Source organism: Callorhinus ursinus, unplaced genomic scaffold (genome assembly GCF_003265705.2).
Source record: "Callorhinus ursinus isolate GAN/ISIS: 27379988/994484 unplaced genomic scaffold, GSC_fseal_2.0 scaffold4, whole genome shotgun sequence".
Classification (NCBI taxonomy): domain Eukaryota; kingdom Metazoa; phylum Chordata; class Mammalia; order Carnivora; family Otariidae; genus Callorhinus; species Callorhinus ursinus.
Window position 1 is genome coordinate 13,475,853 of NW_027397066.1, and position 12,510 is coordinate 13,488,362.

The 12,510-nt window shown below is 52.0% G+C and overlaps 1 protein-coding gene across 1 annotated transcript in view; it reads right to left on the reverse strand.

Annotated features, from left to right (window-relative positions):
* The window catches only part of FAM184B (family with sequence similarity 184 member B), a 143,789-nt gene that overhangs the window by 3,680 nt on the left and 127,599 nt on the right, over positions 1-12,510 (reverse strand). Inside the window, exons 11-15 of the mRNA XM_025887519.2 lie at positions 9,946-10,099; positions 6,945-7,108; positions 4,059-4,231; positions 3,077-3,223; positions 1,037-1,154 (exon numbers count right to left, since the gene is read on the reverse strand). Of these exons, the coding sequence (XP_025743304.1) occupies positions 1,037-1,154; positions 3,077-3,223; positions 4,059-4,231; positions 6,945-7,108; positions 9,946-10,099 (756 nt within the window). The remainder of the gene's footprint in view (positions 1-1,036; positions 1,155-3,076; positions 3,224-4,058; positions 4,232-6,944; positions 7,109-9,945; positions 10,100-12,510) is intronic.

The following is a 12,510-nucleotide window of genomic DNA, read 5'->3' on the forward strand; positions in this document are numbered from 1 at the left end:
CAGTGTATTGACATGAAACAGTGGCTCCGGCAGGGATGGGAATGGGACTGAGATCTGAGAGACAGGGCTATATTTGTGTGAGGCCACCATAAGACTGTGGATTTTACTTGGAGAAGATGGGAGGCCACGGGAGGTGCTGAACAGAGCCGTGCTGTCATCTGACATATTTTCCTAGATTGCTCTGGTTCATGTGAGATCAGCATGTGGGCAGGTTCAAGTGAGTGCGGAGACCAGTGGTTCTCTACTGTGTGTGTGAGGGGCTTGGACTAAAGTGATAGAGGCAAGATGGGGCGGGTAGGGGGAGGCGGCTGGACTTCTGATGGGGCTAACTAGCCTTCCACCCTGGGCTACACGTTCAAGAGTGAGTCGAGACCCACTGTCTCCAGGGCTGAAGGTGAGGCAGGGGAAGGAGTCCCCGCCCGGTCAGCTGGGGTGATACAGTTTTCAACCAGACCAGAGAGCACAGAGAGGCGCCTGTTCATGCCCAAAGCAATGGATGAAGGATCCAGGGATGTGAGGTGGGTGGACTGTGTGAATGGGCAGGAGTGGAGGGAGGGAGGGAGCACTCCAAAGAAACGGCCTCAGGCTTTGGTGGCTGTTGGATACAGAACCAGAGGGAGAAAACTTTTCTAAGGAGTCCAGGGGATGGCTTGCTAACTGCAAAGCAGGTAGTTATTTTCGCAAAAGGAAGATCAATAAACAATAACTGGCTTGATTGATTTACTAAAAATCAAACAGAAGGCAAGCCATTCTAGATTTTCCCAATTCTGTAGGTTAAAAAAAATAAACCAACGTCAGGAAGATGCTGTGGGACTTGAGTGCTTTTTTTTTTTTGCCTCTATTTTCCTGTATTTATTTTTTTAGTGAGTTTGTTTTTTGTTTTTGGTAATAGACAAAAGGATTCAAGGATCTTCTGGAGGTGGTTTTAGGATTCTCAGGATTAAAATTGTAGGTACGCAGAGCAGGGCCAGGTGCAAAGTGAATGGCCCTCCGGAAGGAACTCTGCAGGGCCCCCTGGTGGCCCTTACAGCCTCACCATGAGCTGCTTGATGATCTCCTCTCTCTCCTTCAGGCGGGTCTGCAGACGGCCTATGAGCTGAACGTCCTCTGGTCTGGACGCCCCCTTCCCTGGCTTCTCTCCAGAATCTTTCAGTCTGTTTGGACCAGGTATGCAGTTAGTCTCCTTACTGTCATTACCCAACAATAAACAGGTGGACGTGGTGGGGATGCTGCCATGGGCTTAGCCTGGACAGCTAATCTCTTTATTCACGAAAGGGGAAACCGAGGCCCTGGGAGCTTGCCAGGGGCCACCCACTGAGTTGGCTGCAGAGCTCCAGGTGGAGCCCAGGACCCAACTCCCAGTCTGACCTTTGCCACTTCCCCCGAAGCTGCAGGGCCTGTGTATGATACACACGCTGCCCTCAGTGAAGCGTCAAGAACCAGGGATGTCACTGGACAAAGGCCTCCACGGAAAAATGCTCCCCACCCCAAGCTCAGCGTTGTCGCCGCCACCACTAGGCTAATGCTGACGTGACTCTGGAGCCATCTGCTGGCCGAGATGGAGCGCGGCATGCGCCAGTTCTTGGGCGGAGCAGTGGGGCAGCTGGTACCCCCAGCCCTTTCAACATGAAGCTGAAGAGAAAGAACTCTCCGCATGGTGGGGGGAGGGTTATGGCTGCACGTGACCTATGAACTGTAGCTGATAAGAGGCCAGGACTTTGGGGTGAGGTGACTTGGAATCTGATCCCTAATCTGCCTTTTCCTAGCTATGTGACTTTGGCCATAGCCTTTCCCTGTGACCTTTGGTTCCCTCTTATTTAAAATGGGCATGATAACAGATGGTTGTGAGGATTCAGTGAGATAAGGGGAGCCTGGCATGTGGCAAGTGCCCATTAGATGGTAGCCCATAAAACCTTCCACTCTGGATTTTGGATGATTTGCTTTGTATTGGAAACAGTGGAGAACACTTTTTAAAGATCGAAAGCTAAGGGTCAGACAGGTGACATTTAGATTCACTCAGTGCTGCTTGACCTTGGGCAAATGGCTTCACCTGTCACTTTCCAACTGGTCTCTCTGCTGCTAACCCTGACCACTGCCCGCAAGTCTCTTCTCTCAGCAGCCAGAGTGACCCTGTTAAAAGATAAATCAGACCATGTCACTCCTGCTCAAAGCCCTGCAGTGGCTTCCCGGTGCACTCTGAACACATCCAAACTCCTTCCTGTTTAGTGCAGGGTCTCCTTCATCCCTCCCAGCTACCCCACCAACCTCAGTTCCTACCACTCACCCTCTCACTTAGTCCTGGCTGTTCAGTCATGTGAAGCAGGCCCCAGGGCCATTGCACTTGCTGTTGTCTCTGCTGGGAATTCTCTTCCTCCAGATGGCTCACTCCCCGCACCTGCTCATGCTCGAGTGTCACCTCCTTAGAGAGGCCTTCCTGGCCCACCCTTGCCACTCCCTAGACATAGATCCTGTTTTCTTCTACCTTTCGCTACCTGATATGAAGTCAAATATTTATTTGCTTCTTTCTTGTCTAAATACCCATGTACTCTCTATGAGAGCATAGTCGTCATTTAGTTCCTGGCTCTAACTCCAGAGCCTAAAACAGGGCAGGGCACACAATAGGCTCTTAATAAACATCTGTTGACTAGATCAGTGAGGGCATGTGAACATGCACAAGGCCCCTCGGTTCCTTTATCTGTCCGGGGCAGGGACAGTTTCCACCCTGAAGGACTGCTGGGAGGACAAAGGAGATGAGGCATGTAAGAAGGGGGCAGATGTTCATGAGAAAAGTGGCCTTGATCCTTCTGATTTCTTTCCAGTGTGAGGGTCAAACCAAGCCCACAAGGCAGTGCTCATTCCTCACAGATGCCCAGTGCCCTGCACAAAGAGAAGGTAGGCTCCCAAAGGGAGGGGTGACCAGCTCTCCCCATGTGCCCAGGACTGAGGTGCTCCTTGGAACTCGGGACTTGCAGTTTCAAAACTGGGAGAGCCCCAGGCACACTGGGATGAGCTGGTTACCCCGATAAAATGTCTGTCGACTAGCCCCTCCCAGCCTGGGGCCCCAGGCCTCACGTACTCAGTTTCCAGGGCAGCCAGCCGGGCCTGGAGCCGGGCCTGAGCACTGCTGAAATCTGCCACCATGGCCTGCATCTCCTTCCGGTGTTCCTGGCGTAGCTTCTCCACCTCCCGGGCCCGCTGGGCTTGCTGATCCTCCTCCAGCAGCCTGCGGGGAGATGGATGCTCAGCTGGGCTTCCCTGGGCTCTGAGGACTGAACCTTGTGGGCACTGGGGATTCTCCACCCTCCTCTGGGTGGCTCAGTTGGGGAGACAGTCTGGGGCAGTGGTTGTATGAATGTGGGGTCAGGACACTGAGAAGAAGACCTAGGCTCTTTGAGTTGTGGGGTCCAGGATATACCCTGCTTGTGGGACTCCTTCTCAGCACCTCCTATCCCAGCATTCCATTTGTAGGTGCAGACTTTCCAGCAAGGGGGTGAAAGCTGTGAATTCAGGACTGATAAGGAGCTATCCAGCTTGGGTTCGGTAGTAACAGTAACCACCACGGCTTACCAAGGGCTTCCTCCGGGCCAGGGCCGGTGCAAAATCTCGCTTACGTTTCACTGCATTCCACGACAGCCCTGAGAGCTGGTGGTCGTACCTCCACTTGCAGCCCAGGGCACCGTCCTGGGGAAGTTACCTGACTTTCAGGAGCTCACACAGCGAGTTAAAGAGCACCCAGCACTGTTGGAACTATTTCATCGCCCTGTCTCCCTATGGCTGGTTTTGAAGATGCTTTCGGTATGGTTAGGTCTGATTCCACAAATTCCTTGATTTGTAGGGAAATAGGGTTCCGTCTTCTAGTCCAGGGCGAATCCCCTGCAGTGTTGAGCCTAGAGAACTTTTCATGGGTCTGGAGTAACAGTGAAGTGCTAGCATTAGGGAGTCTTTCTTTTGGGGAGATGGGAGGAGCCTGGGGGGGAGGTGCTTAGATCTCAGAGGCTCTCCAAGGAGCAGTGGAGGGAGCAAGAGAGGGCGGGGGGCTCCGCGGCCTGGAGACCCACCTGCGCTGGTCGCGGAGCTGCAGCGCCTCCTGCTGGTGCTGTTCCACTTCGGTCCGCAGCCGCCGCACGGCGTCCTTGAGCTGCGAGTTCTCCTCCCAGAGACCACACGCCTCGCTCGGACCCGGCTCCGCGGCGCCCTCCGGGGAGCCGGCCTGGCCCGGGCCGCCCCTGTCCTGGGGAGAAAGGACCCAGGAGAGGTGTTTTCAGGGGGCGCCAAGGCGGACGAGGCGCAGAGGGCCCCAGACGTGCCGCGCAAAGCCGGGGACCATGCTCGACCCAGCCTCCTGCTCCGGAATTCAGGAGCTCACAGCCAGGCTCCAGGTTTTCCCGCATCTGGCCTCTCACGAAGCTCAATAACGTCGGTGAGACAAGAACTTGGCTTAAATCAAAACCATCCAGGGGGCGCCTGGGTGGCTCAGTTGGTTAAGCGGCTGCCTTCGGTTCAGGTCATGATCCCAGGGTCCTGGGATCGAGCCCCGCACTGGGCTCCTTGTTCGGTGCGGAGCCTGCTTCTCTCTCTGCCTACTTGTGCTCTCTATCTCTCTGTCAAATAAATGAATAAAATCTTAAAAAAAAAAAAAAAAGTCAAACACCCTGCCCGTTTTTCAGACTTCCTTGCCTTCTCTACCCAGAGCCCTCGGGGAAGAAGTGATCAGCTTTCTCCTCTGCCATCACCGAATCCGAATCCCGGCTGTGGCGAGATTACGGGGCAGGGCGCTCCTTTGTTTAATGGTTTCCGGGCCTCACTAGCCCGGGCCGGGAGCTGTCCCGGGAAGGCCCCATCTCCCCTCCAGGTTTTCCAGTCCTCTGGCTCCTGGCGCAGTGGCTCACATCCGGTAGGTGCTAAATAAATGCTTGCTAAATGCAATGTTGCTTGAACGCCAGGGGTTCAGACAGAAATTTGAAGATCTATGTCCAAATTAAAAAGGGTCAGAGTTAACCCCCGCTTAGTGAATGCTTCTGTTTTCAAGGCCGCTCAAACATGCCTGAAGGTTTCTGCATTTGCTCATTCCACACGAGGACTGAGCAGCTTGGCACAGAAAGCACCTGTGGCCCACGCCTTACACCTCCTGCTTCCTGCCCTGGGGCTTGCGTGTGCCTGAGACACCCGTGGGCACATGGGTGCCGGGCACTCTGATATGTATAGCCGGGAAGAGCTTGGTTAGGGTCCTGTGGGGCAACCCTTGACTAATGCGAGAGCCTGATGAATAAAGCATCCCCCTCTGGATGGGGGACAGAGAAGACAATTATTTCACAGGGCTCCTCAGAAGATCCCTGTAGGTGGGACACCACTTCCCTGCAGTGGGGCCACGTAAGGATGCATCCCTGTATGGGGTACCCTTCCCTTCTCTCTTTTGGTCCTGCCTGGGGCTGTTTCTCCTTGCTAATACTTCCACGTTTCTTCTCTGTGTGGGTTTTCCTCTGAGGCCTTGCTGTTCCTCCCAGAGGGTTCAGGGCTTCCCTCCAATGAGGTGAAGGTGAGGGCAGGCACCTGGTGGCTGGCCAGGTATCATCTCATCCACCCAGAGATCCCGGGGTTCTATCCACAGCACTCAGGGAGCTTGTCATCGCAGAGGTCACAATCCCACATTTCCCCTTCCCCCTTCCATATGTATGGGTGGCTCCCACCAATCTAGAACACTTAATGGAAAACGTTCTGTCTTCCCTCTGCTACACTTTACTGACTGGGCTGAGCTCCCTGTGATTCATCATTTAATATTCCTCATTAAACACAAATCGTCTTCAGGTGCTCAGTACTGGCAAAATCTCAAGTGAATGACCCCCGTGTCCCCGGGATCTTCAGCAGGGCTGGGGCACCAACTAATCATCAGCATCCACAGACTTTGTGCCAAGTGTGGAGAGTGGGGGTGGAGATGAAATGAGGCAGACCGGCCTGGTTCTCGAAAGACTCCTGGTCTGGTTGAGAACATCCATGAAGAACATCCATGACATGACAGCTGCCTAACTGGACCATGAATTAGACACTAGGGCCAGCTGAACTATAGTAGGAAATGCTCTGGGAGCTCAGGGACTGGTGGGATCGCAGGCGTGGAAGGGAGCCCCCTAGAGCTCGCATCAGGAGCACATACACTCAAATTGGAGGGGAGACTCCTGGCCCTGAGGGTGAGCCGGGCACCGAGGAGGGAGGAAGGCATCCCAAGCAGGGAGCGGACACATGCAAAGGCCCAGGGGTAGGACGCAGGGCCCATGTTTAGAGCAGAGGGGGATACAGCTGAAGATACAAAGTGCGGCCCGTGGGTGAAAGCTTTTCATTGCCGGGTATCTGGAGGTCGTTCTGATAGCAGGAGGGAGTCACCGAGCTTTATACAGATGCATACCTGACACCGAATGGTACACGTTGGGCTCCGGGGGAAGGGGGGAGTCTGGGCTGTTAGGAGGTCACTGCGCTGCCGGCCGGGTGGGAATATGGATGTACAAGGAAGGGGCTGAGGGGCCAAGTCTGACTAGGAGTTCAAGGAGAGTTGGTGTTGAACCTCGGTGACAAAAAGGCAGCTCCCATTGATGGGAACAGGGAGGTCGAGGCAGGGAGTCTGGGGAGGCATTCTGAAGCATTCTCTGCAAATTTGAAGGAGTAACCCAGACTGGCTGATTCTAGGGTCCATCTGGCAATGCCATTCTGAAATGCTAGTTTATCTGAATTTAAAATGACACGCAGCACTTAAAACTTGGGTTTTTTTTCTTTTTTTGCTTTTCAAAATGGGAGCCTGCAGGCCCATCAGGGATCTCCCAGGACTGTGGAAGAAGGGTCTTCCCCATTTCAGAAGGGAATGATGAGCACCCGGAGCCCCTTCTTTATGACTTTCTCCCTGCAGCCTTGACACTGCTGCAAGAGGGGTGCAATGTGGGCAGAATGGGGGCGCTGACCTCAGCAGTGATGGCATGGTCCTCGCTGTCCCCTGGGCACGGGGCATTCGCCTGCCGCCTGCCCACGCTGCCCAGAGTCCTCAGCTCAGCCTGCAGCGCCTCCAGGTCCTTCTGGTGCTTGGAGCAGGCAGCCCGCTGTTCCGAGAGCTCCTGCCTGAGGGACTCTGGAGAAGGAAGAGCTATGGGTTTTTAAAGAGAAAATCATTTTCAAGGGCTAGTAAATTTGATACTTTACTTTTCTGTTATGGACTCTTTGAGACTCTTTTTGTTACTGCAAATTATTTTTGAAACATTGTTCCAATAATTCCATAAGCCATGAGATACCCCGTAGAGGCCTTAGTACAGAGCAAGTGCTCAACATATATTTGTAAAGTAAACAAATGATGTTTAGACTGGAAATTAATGATATTATAAAAGTGTATCCATTGCAAAAGATTTCCCATAAACTTACTAAGCTCTGAAAGTTATAGTATATTAAACACAGCAAAGCTTAGTTATTCTGATGATATGTTGAAAAATTCACTTGGTTATCTTTCCTCCCCCACTAGGATTTTAATATAGTGATTTCTATAGCCTATTTTCTTTAAAAAGTCCAAACCCAACTCAATATTTTGAAATCCTTTATCACAAAAATATGTGCAATAAAGCCCTTTAGCAAAGCATAGAGTAGATTCATTTATTACCCCTTCCTCTTCGTCATACATTCCCTTCTCTCCCCTTCTCCCTCCCTCCCTCCATCCATCCACCCATCTACCCATCCATCCATCCATCCACTCCACCTCTCTACACATCCACCTGCCCATCCATCAGCCCATCCATCCATCCACACATCCACCTGCCCATCTATCCATCAGCCCATCCATCCATCCATCCACACATCCACCTGCCCTTCCGTCCTTCTACCATTTCACCTATCCATCCAGCATGGCCGGGTCCCCACCCCAGTGGATCAGGTAATCTGATGGACACTCCCTGCGCCTCACACACTGACCTACCCTGCAGGTCAAGCGTGTCTCACACAGACAGTGAAATTGCAGTCACTGGGACCAGGAATGTCTACTTTAATCGCCCTGTCATGGTAGGTGCTCCCCCCGCTCCAATACCACCCACAAAGCCAATGACTTGTTATCATCATTACAGAGTTCCTGGAGCCCCTTCCTCCTGGGGCTGTGTTGAGAATCCCAGCATATACCCAGGCTCTCTCCTGAATCCTTAGTCCAGGAGTGGACCAGGCTGCTGTGGGATCAGAGGGGCCAGGGAAGTGGCGGTAGGGACAGCTGCTGTTGGGTGCTGGAATCACCAGGCGTGTTCAACGTGATCTGAATTTTGTCTTGTAACTGAGACATATGGCACCGCCTGGGTTTTATCTTGTGTAATTCGTCTTCTTTAGATGATGCCAACTCTAGCATTTCCCACTTGGATGTTGACTGGGGAATCAGTGGGACTCTCTCTCTCTCTCCTGCCTGCTCCCCACATCACTTCCTCCAGAAATGGGCAGAGCTGACGTGCTGATGTATGGTCTGCAGGACATGCTATCTAATGAAAGCGCAAACAAGCAGCAGGTAGCTCGTACGCACTTAACAGAGATAAAGAAAATACTCTTTCCCAAGATTCTCTTAAGGGAAACCCCGTCTGGCTTTGGGAAAAAAAATATTTAATAAGGCTAATATGGTCTTTAATGCTAGACATTAGCAAGACATGTCTTGCTCTTAAGAGTGAGATGGAACATGAGAATAAAGGACAAAATGAAGGAAAAGATGATCTACAAAACCAGAAAGAGGCTTCTAGGGTCAGCCATGCAATGTGGGAATATGGTAAAAATAACCGCGAACATTTGCGTAGCATTTGCTGCATACCAGGTGGATGCTGTTATAATTCCCATTCAACAGATGAGCAGCTGAGGCACAGAGCAGTTAAGTAACTTGCCCAAAGTCAGGCAACTTGTGAGTGTTGGAGCTGGGCTTCAAGCCCAAGCAACTGGCACCTCACTGCTTCTGTTAACTTCCAGAATGCTCTGTATGACTGGTTTTGGATGTCTGAAGAGGAGGTGAGTTTCGGGCTGAGGATGATGTGGGGGCAGGCAAAGGAAGCAGAGGAAAGTGCAGGAGCCTGGAGGCCTAAGTCCCCCAGATTTGCGAAAATCTTCAGAATGGAAATGAGAGGTTGAGGCAATGCCATGAACGTCTCACGAAGGCTCAGAGATCTGGCTTATACTGATTCATGATCCTACAGATGCCTCCACCTTTTGAAAGTTCGCCTTACACCGCTTTGCTTTTAAAAAAGACCTACATTAGAACCTATTTTCCCTAATCTAGAGAAATCCGAAGACTTTCATTTTTAAATAAAAAGGCGAAAAGGGAAAACAGCGTTCTTTGCGGGTTTTGCAGCAACCGGTCTAGAAGCAGCGCGCACGCCGGGCCGCGAGAGTGGCGCCCCCAGCGCCTTCCCCGGGAATCACACCCAGCATCTCAGGGTGGAACCCCAGAGCTATGCGGGCGTCCGCGAGCGTCTGGCCTTTGTCTCCATCTGCTGTGCGCATCCGTTCGCATCAGGAAAGCCTAAGAGAGGTGACTTTTGGGGTCTGGGAATTTTCCAGTGTTTCATTTAAATTAATGGTAATCCCTTCTTCGCTTTTCGCCATTTTGACTTAGGAAATGTGTCATAGGAACGCCCTGCTTTCAGAGAGTTGAAAACCTGTCCTGCAGTCTACAGCCACCAGGCTCCTGTCATATGCTAGGCACTTTCCATTTAATAGCTCATCACATCCACATACCGCCCCTACGAGGTAGGGACAATGGTGAGTCCCTTTTCTAGAAAAGGAAACTGAGACTGACAATCACCCGCCCCCCCAATCCCAGGTCTCCCAGCTAGCGGGTGGCAGAGCCAGGATAGTGACCCCGGCCTGTGTGCCTCCAGACCCGAGGACCCCATCTTGCCCCTGGTCTCCACGTGTGGACCCTGCCCGGTAGCTGGGCCCTCCCAGGGGCAGCTGGCTGTATACCTAACAGCAGAGCCTGCTGAGCCTGCATCCTCTCGAGCTCCCCTTGGAGCTTCTGCTGGGCCTTTTCTTCCAAGGCCTGGAGCTCCAGCCGGTGTGCCTGGTGCTGGATCTGGAGGCTGTGGCTGGATTCCTTCCTCAAGCGCTCCTCTGTGGCCTGTGGGTGAAAGTGGGAGAAAGTGGGCACAGAGGGAGACCTGTCCCCTCTGCCAAGTTCCCCCTCTGTGCCAGGGCCCGCTGAGCACTCACCACTCCTCAGTGGAGGGCTTATCAGGCTACTGAGAATGACCTGTCTGAGATGACGGTGATGGCTTGGCCCCAGCAGCCATTTTGTACCGTGTGAACCTAACCCCAATCCACAGCGGATTAGACCAGAGTGGACACCTGTTCCAAGCTGAGCCAGTCATTGGGAATTTGGTGTTAGGAGGCCAGGGAGAGAGAGAGCAAGAGACAGACACTGACTGGTTGGCTCCAGTTTTAACACACTCAGGAGGAGTGAGGTGATCATCTTACACCTGCCCCAGGACCAGAGAGGTGGAGAGAGTGGTCTGTGAGGAGCAGAACAGGAATGACAGAAGGAGGGGTCCCTACAGCTTTTTCAGTCTCTGGTCTAGTCTGGCCCCCAGAACTGGCTGTGGCTCTGCCCTTAGGTTCACTTATTATTCTTTTCTTACTTCATTTATTATTATTTCATTCAGTCAGTCATTCTTTTATGCAACGTCCATTTATTGAAGGTCTCTTATATGTCAAACACCCAAAGCGGGTTCTATGAGCAGCTGTGTAAACTTTAATAGAAATCTCTTCTCTTCACTGCCTAAGTTAGTTCAAGTTGGTTTCTGGGGGTTGAAACAATAATGGTCCCCAAGATGTCCGTGTGGGAATCCCTGGGACCTGTGAATATGTTACTTTCCTTGGTAAAAGGAGTTTTGTGGGTGTAATTAAGTTAAGGATCCTGAAATGGGAGATTATTCCAAATTATCTGGGCGGGTTCAATGTAGTCACAGAGGTCCTTATAAGAGGGAGGCAGGACAGCCAGTCTGAGGCAAGGTGCTGATAGAAGCACGGTGGAGGGAGGAGGAGTAGGGAGGGTGCTGGGGAGAGGGAGAGGAAGAGAGTGGGCTATTTGAAGATGTTACATGCTACACTCTTGGCTTCGATGATGCAGGAAGGGGCCAGGAGCCAAGGAATGCAGGCAGCCTCTAGAAGCCAGAAAAGGCAAGAAAACAGATCCATCCCTTGAGCTTTTAGAAGGAACCCAGTCCTGCCAACACCTTGACTTTAGGACTTCTGCCTGCAGAACCGCCAGATAATAAATCTGTGATGTCTTCAGCCACCAGGTTTGTGGTATTTTGTTAGAGCAGCCATAGGGAACTAATGCAGTTTCTGGGAGTTTTTGCAACAGAGAATTCCAGTTAAGACCAAGCCCCTCTTGGGGTGCCTGGGTGGCTCAGTGGGTTAAGTGTCTGACTCTTGCTTTTTGTTCAGGTCATGATCTCAGGGTTGTGAGATCAAACCCTACATCAGGCTCAGCACTCAGTGTGGAGAGTGCTTCTTAGGATTCTCTCTCTCTCCCTCTCTCTCTGGACCTCCCCCCACCCCCGCCCTGTGTGCCTGCACACTCTCCCTCTCAATAAAATAAAATAAATAAATAATAAAAATAAATAAAAAAGACACAGCCCATCTTTTACATGAGGAAATTGAGGCTGGGGGAGATGAACTAGTTTTCCCATCTTTCACACAGGAAAGATGAAGGAAGCATCATCTCCCTCCCTCTCCTTACTAGCCAGCTGCAGGGAAGTGAGCTGACTGAAGACAAGTAAAGGTGGGGGCACGACTGCAACCCTGGGCAGCGGGGTCGTGGGCCCAAGCCCTCTCCACTCCCCAGGCAGCCTCTGGGAACAATGAGAAATGGGGGTTCACCAAAGGCAGGAGGCTCCAGTTGGGGAGCACTGAGCACGCCCCCACCCCGAACCCCAGAGAGCTAACTGAACACAGTGGCGCTTTTAGATGCTTACTTGCACCTTTGACTCTGCTGCTCCCTAAAAACGGGAATCCATTTTACTCCTCCCATGGGAAACTCAGTCAAACGGTGCTGGGTTTATTTCATAAGACAGAAGAGTCTCCTCCTTTTCAGACTCTCCAATATTTCCTCCTCTTGTACTTGCTGCAAGGCTCGGAGAACTCCAGGTGGTGACACCTTTATTCCAAGGGAAATGGGAATGAAGAGGTCCGAGCTAAGGTTTTACAGAAGATGGGACCAATCTCTCTCACCCGGCCCCTCGGTCCCTGGGGACAGCACAGGGTTCAGATCAGCACTGCCTGCTTTCTTGCCCAGCAGCCCCTAGCAGTGAGGACTATGCAAAGTTGAGCACCCAGGGTTTACATCAAACCAGACATGCATCCCTGGTGAATGGCTCCAGCAAACCTATGGGAGGTTTACTCTGCTTGTGTTGTGGTTGTTTTAAAACCTCCTAAAAGGCCCATGTTTACCGTGTCTCTCTTCAAAGGTAATGACACCAATTACAGTGTTGGTGTGTGTGTGTGGGGGGGAGCTGGAAGGTGGATTCC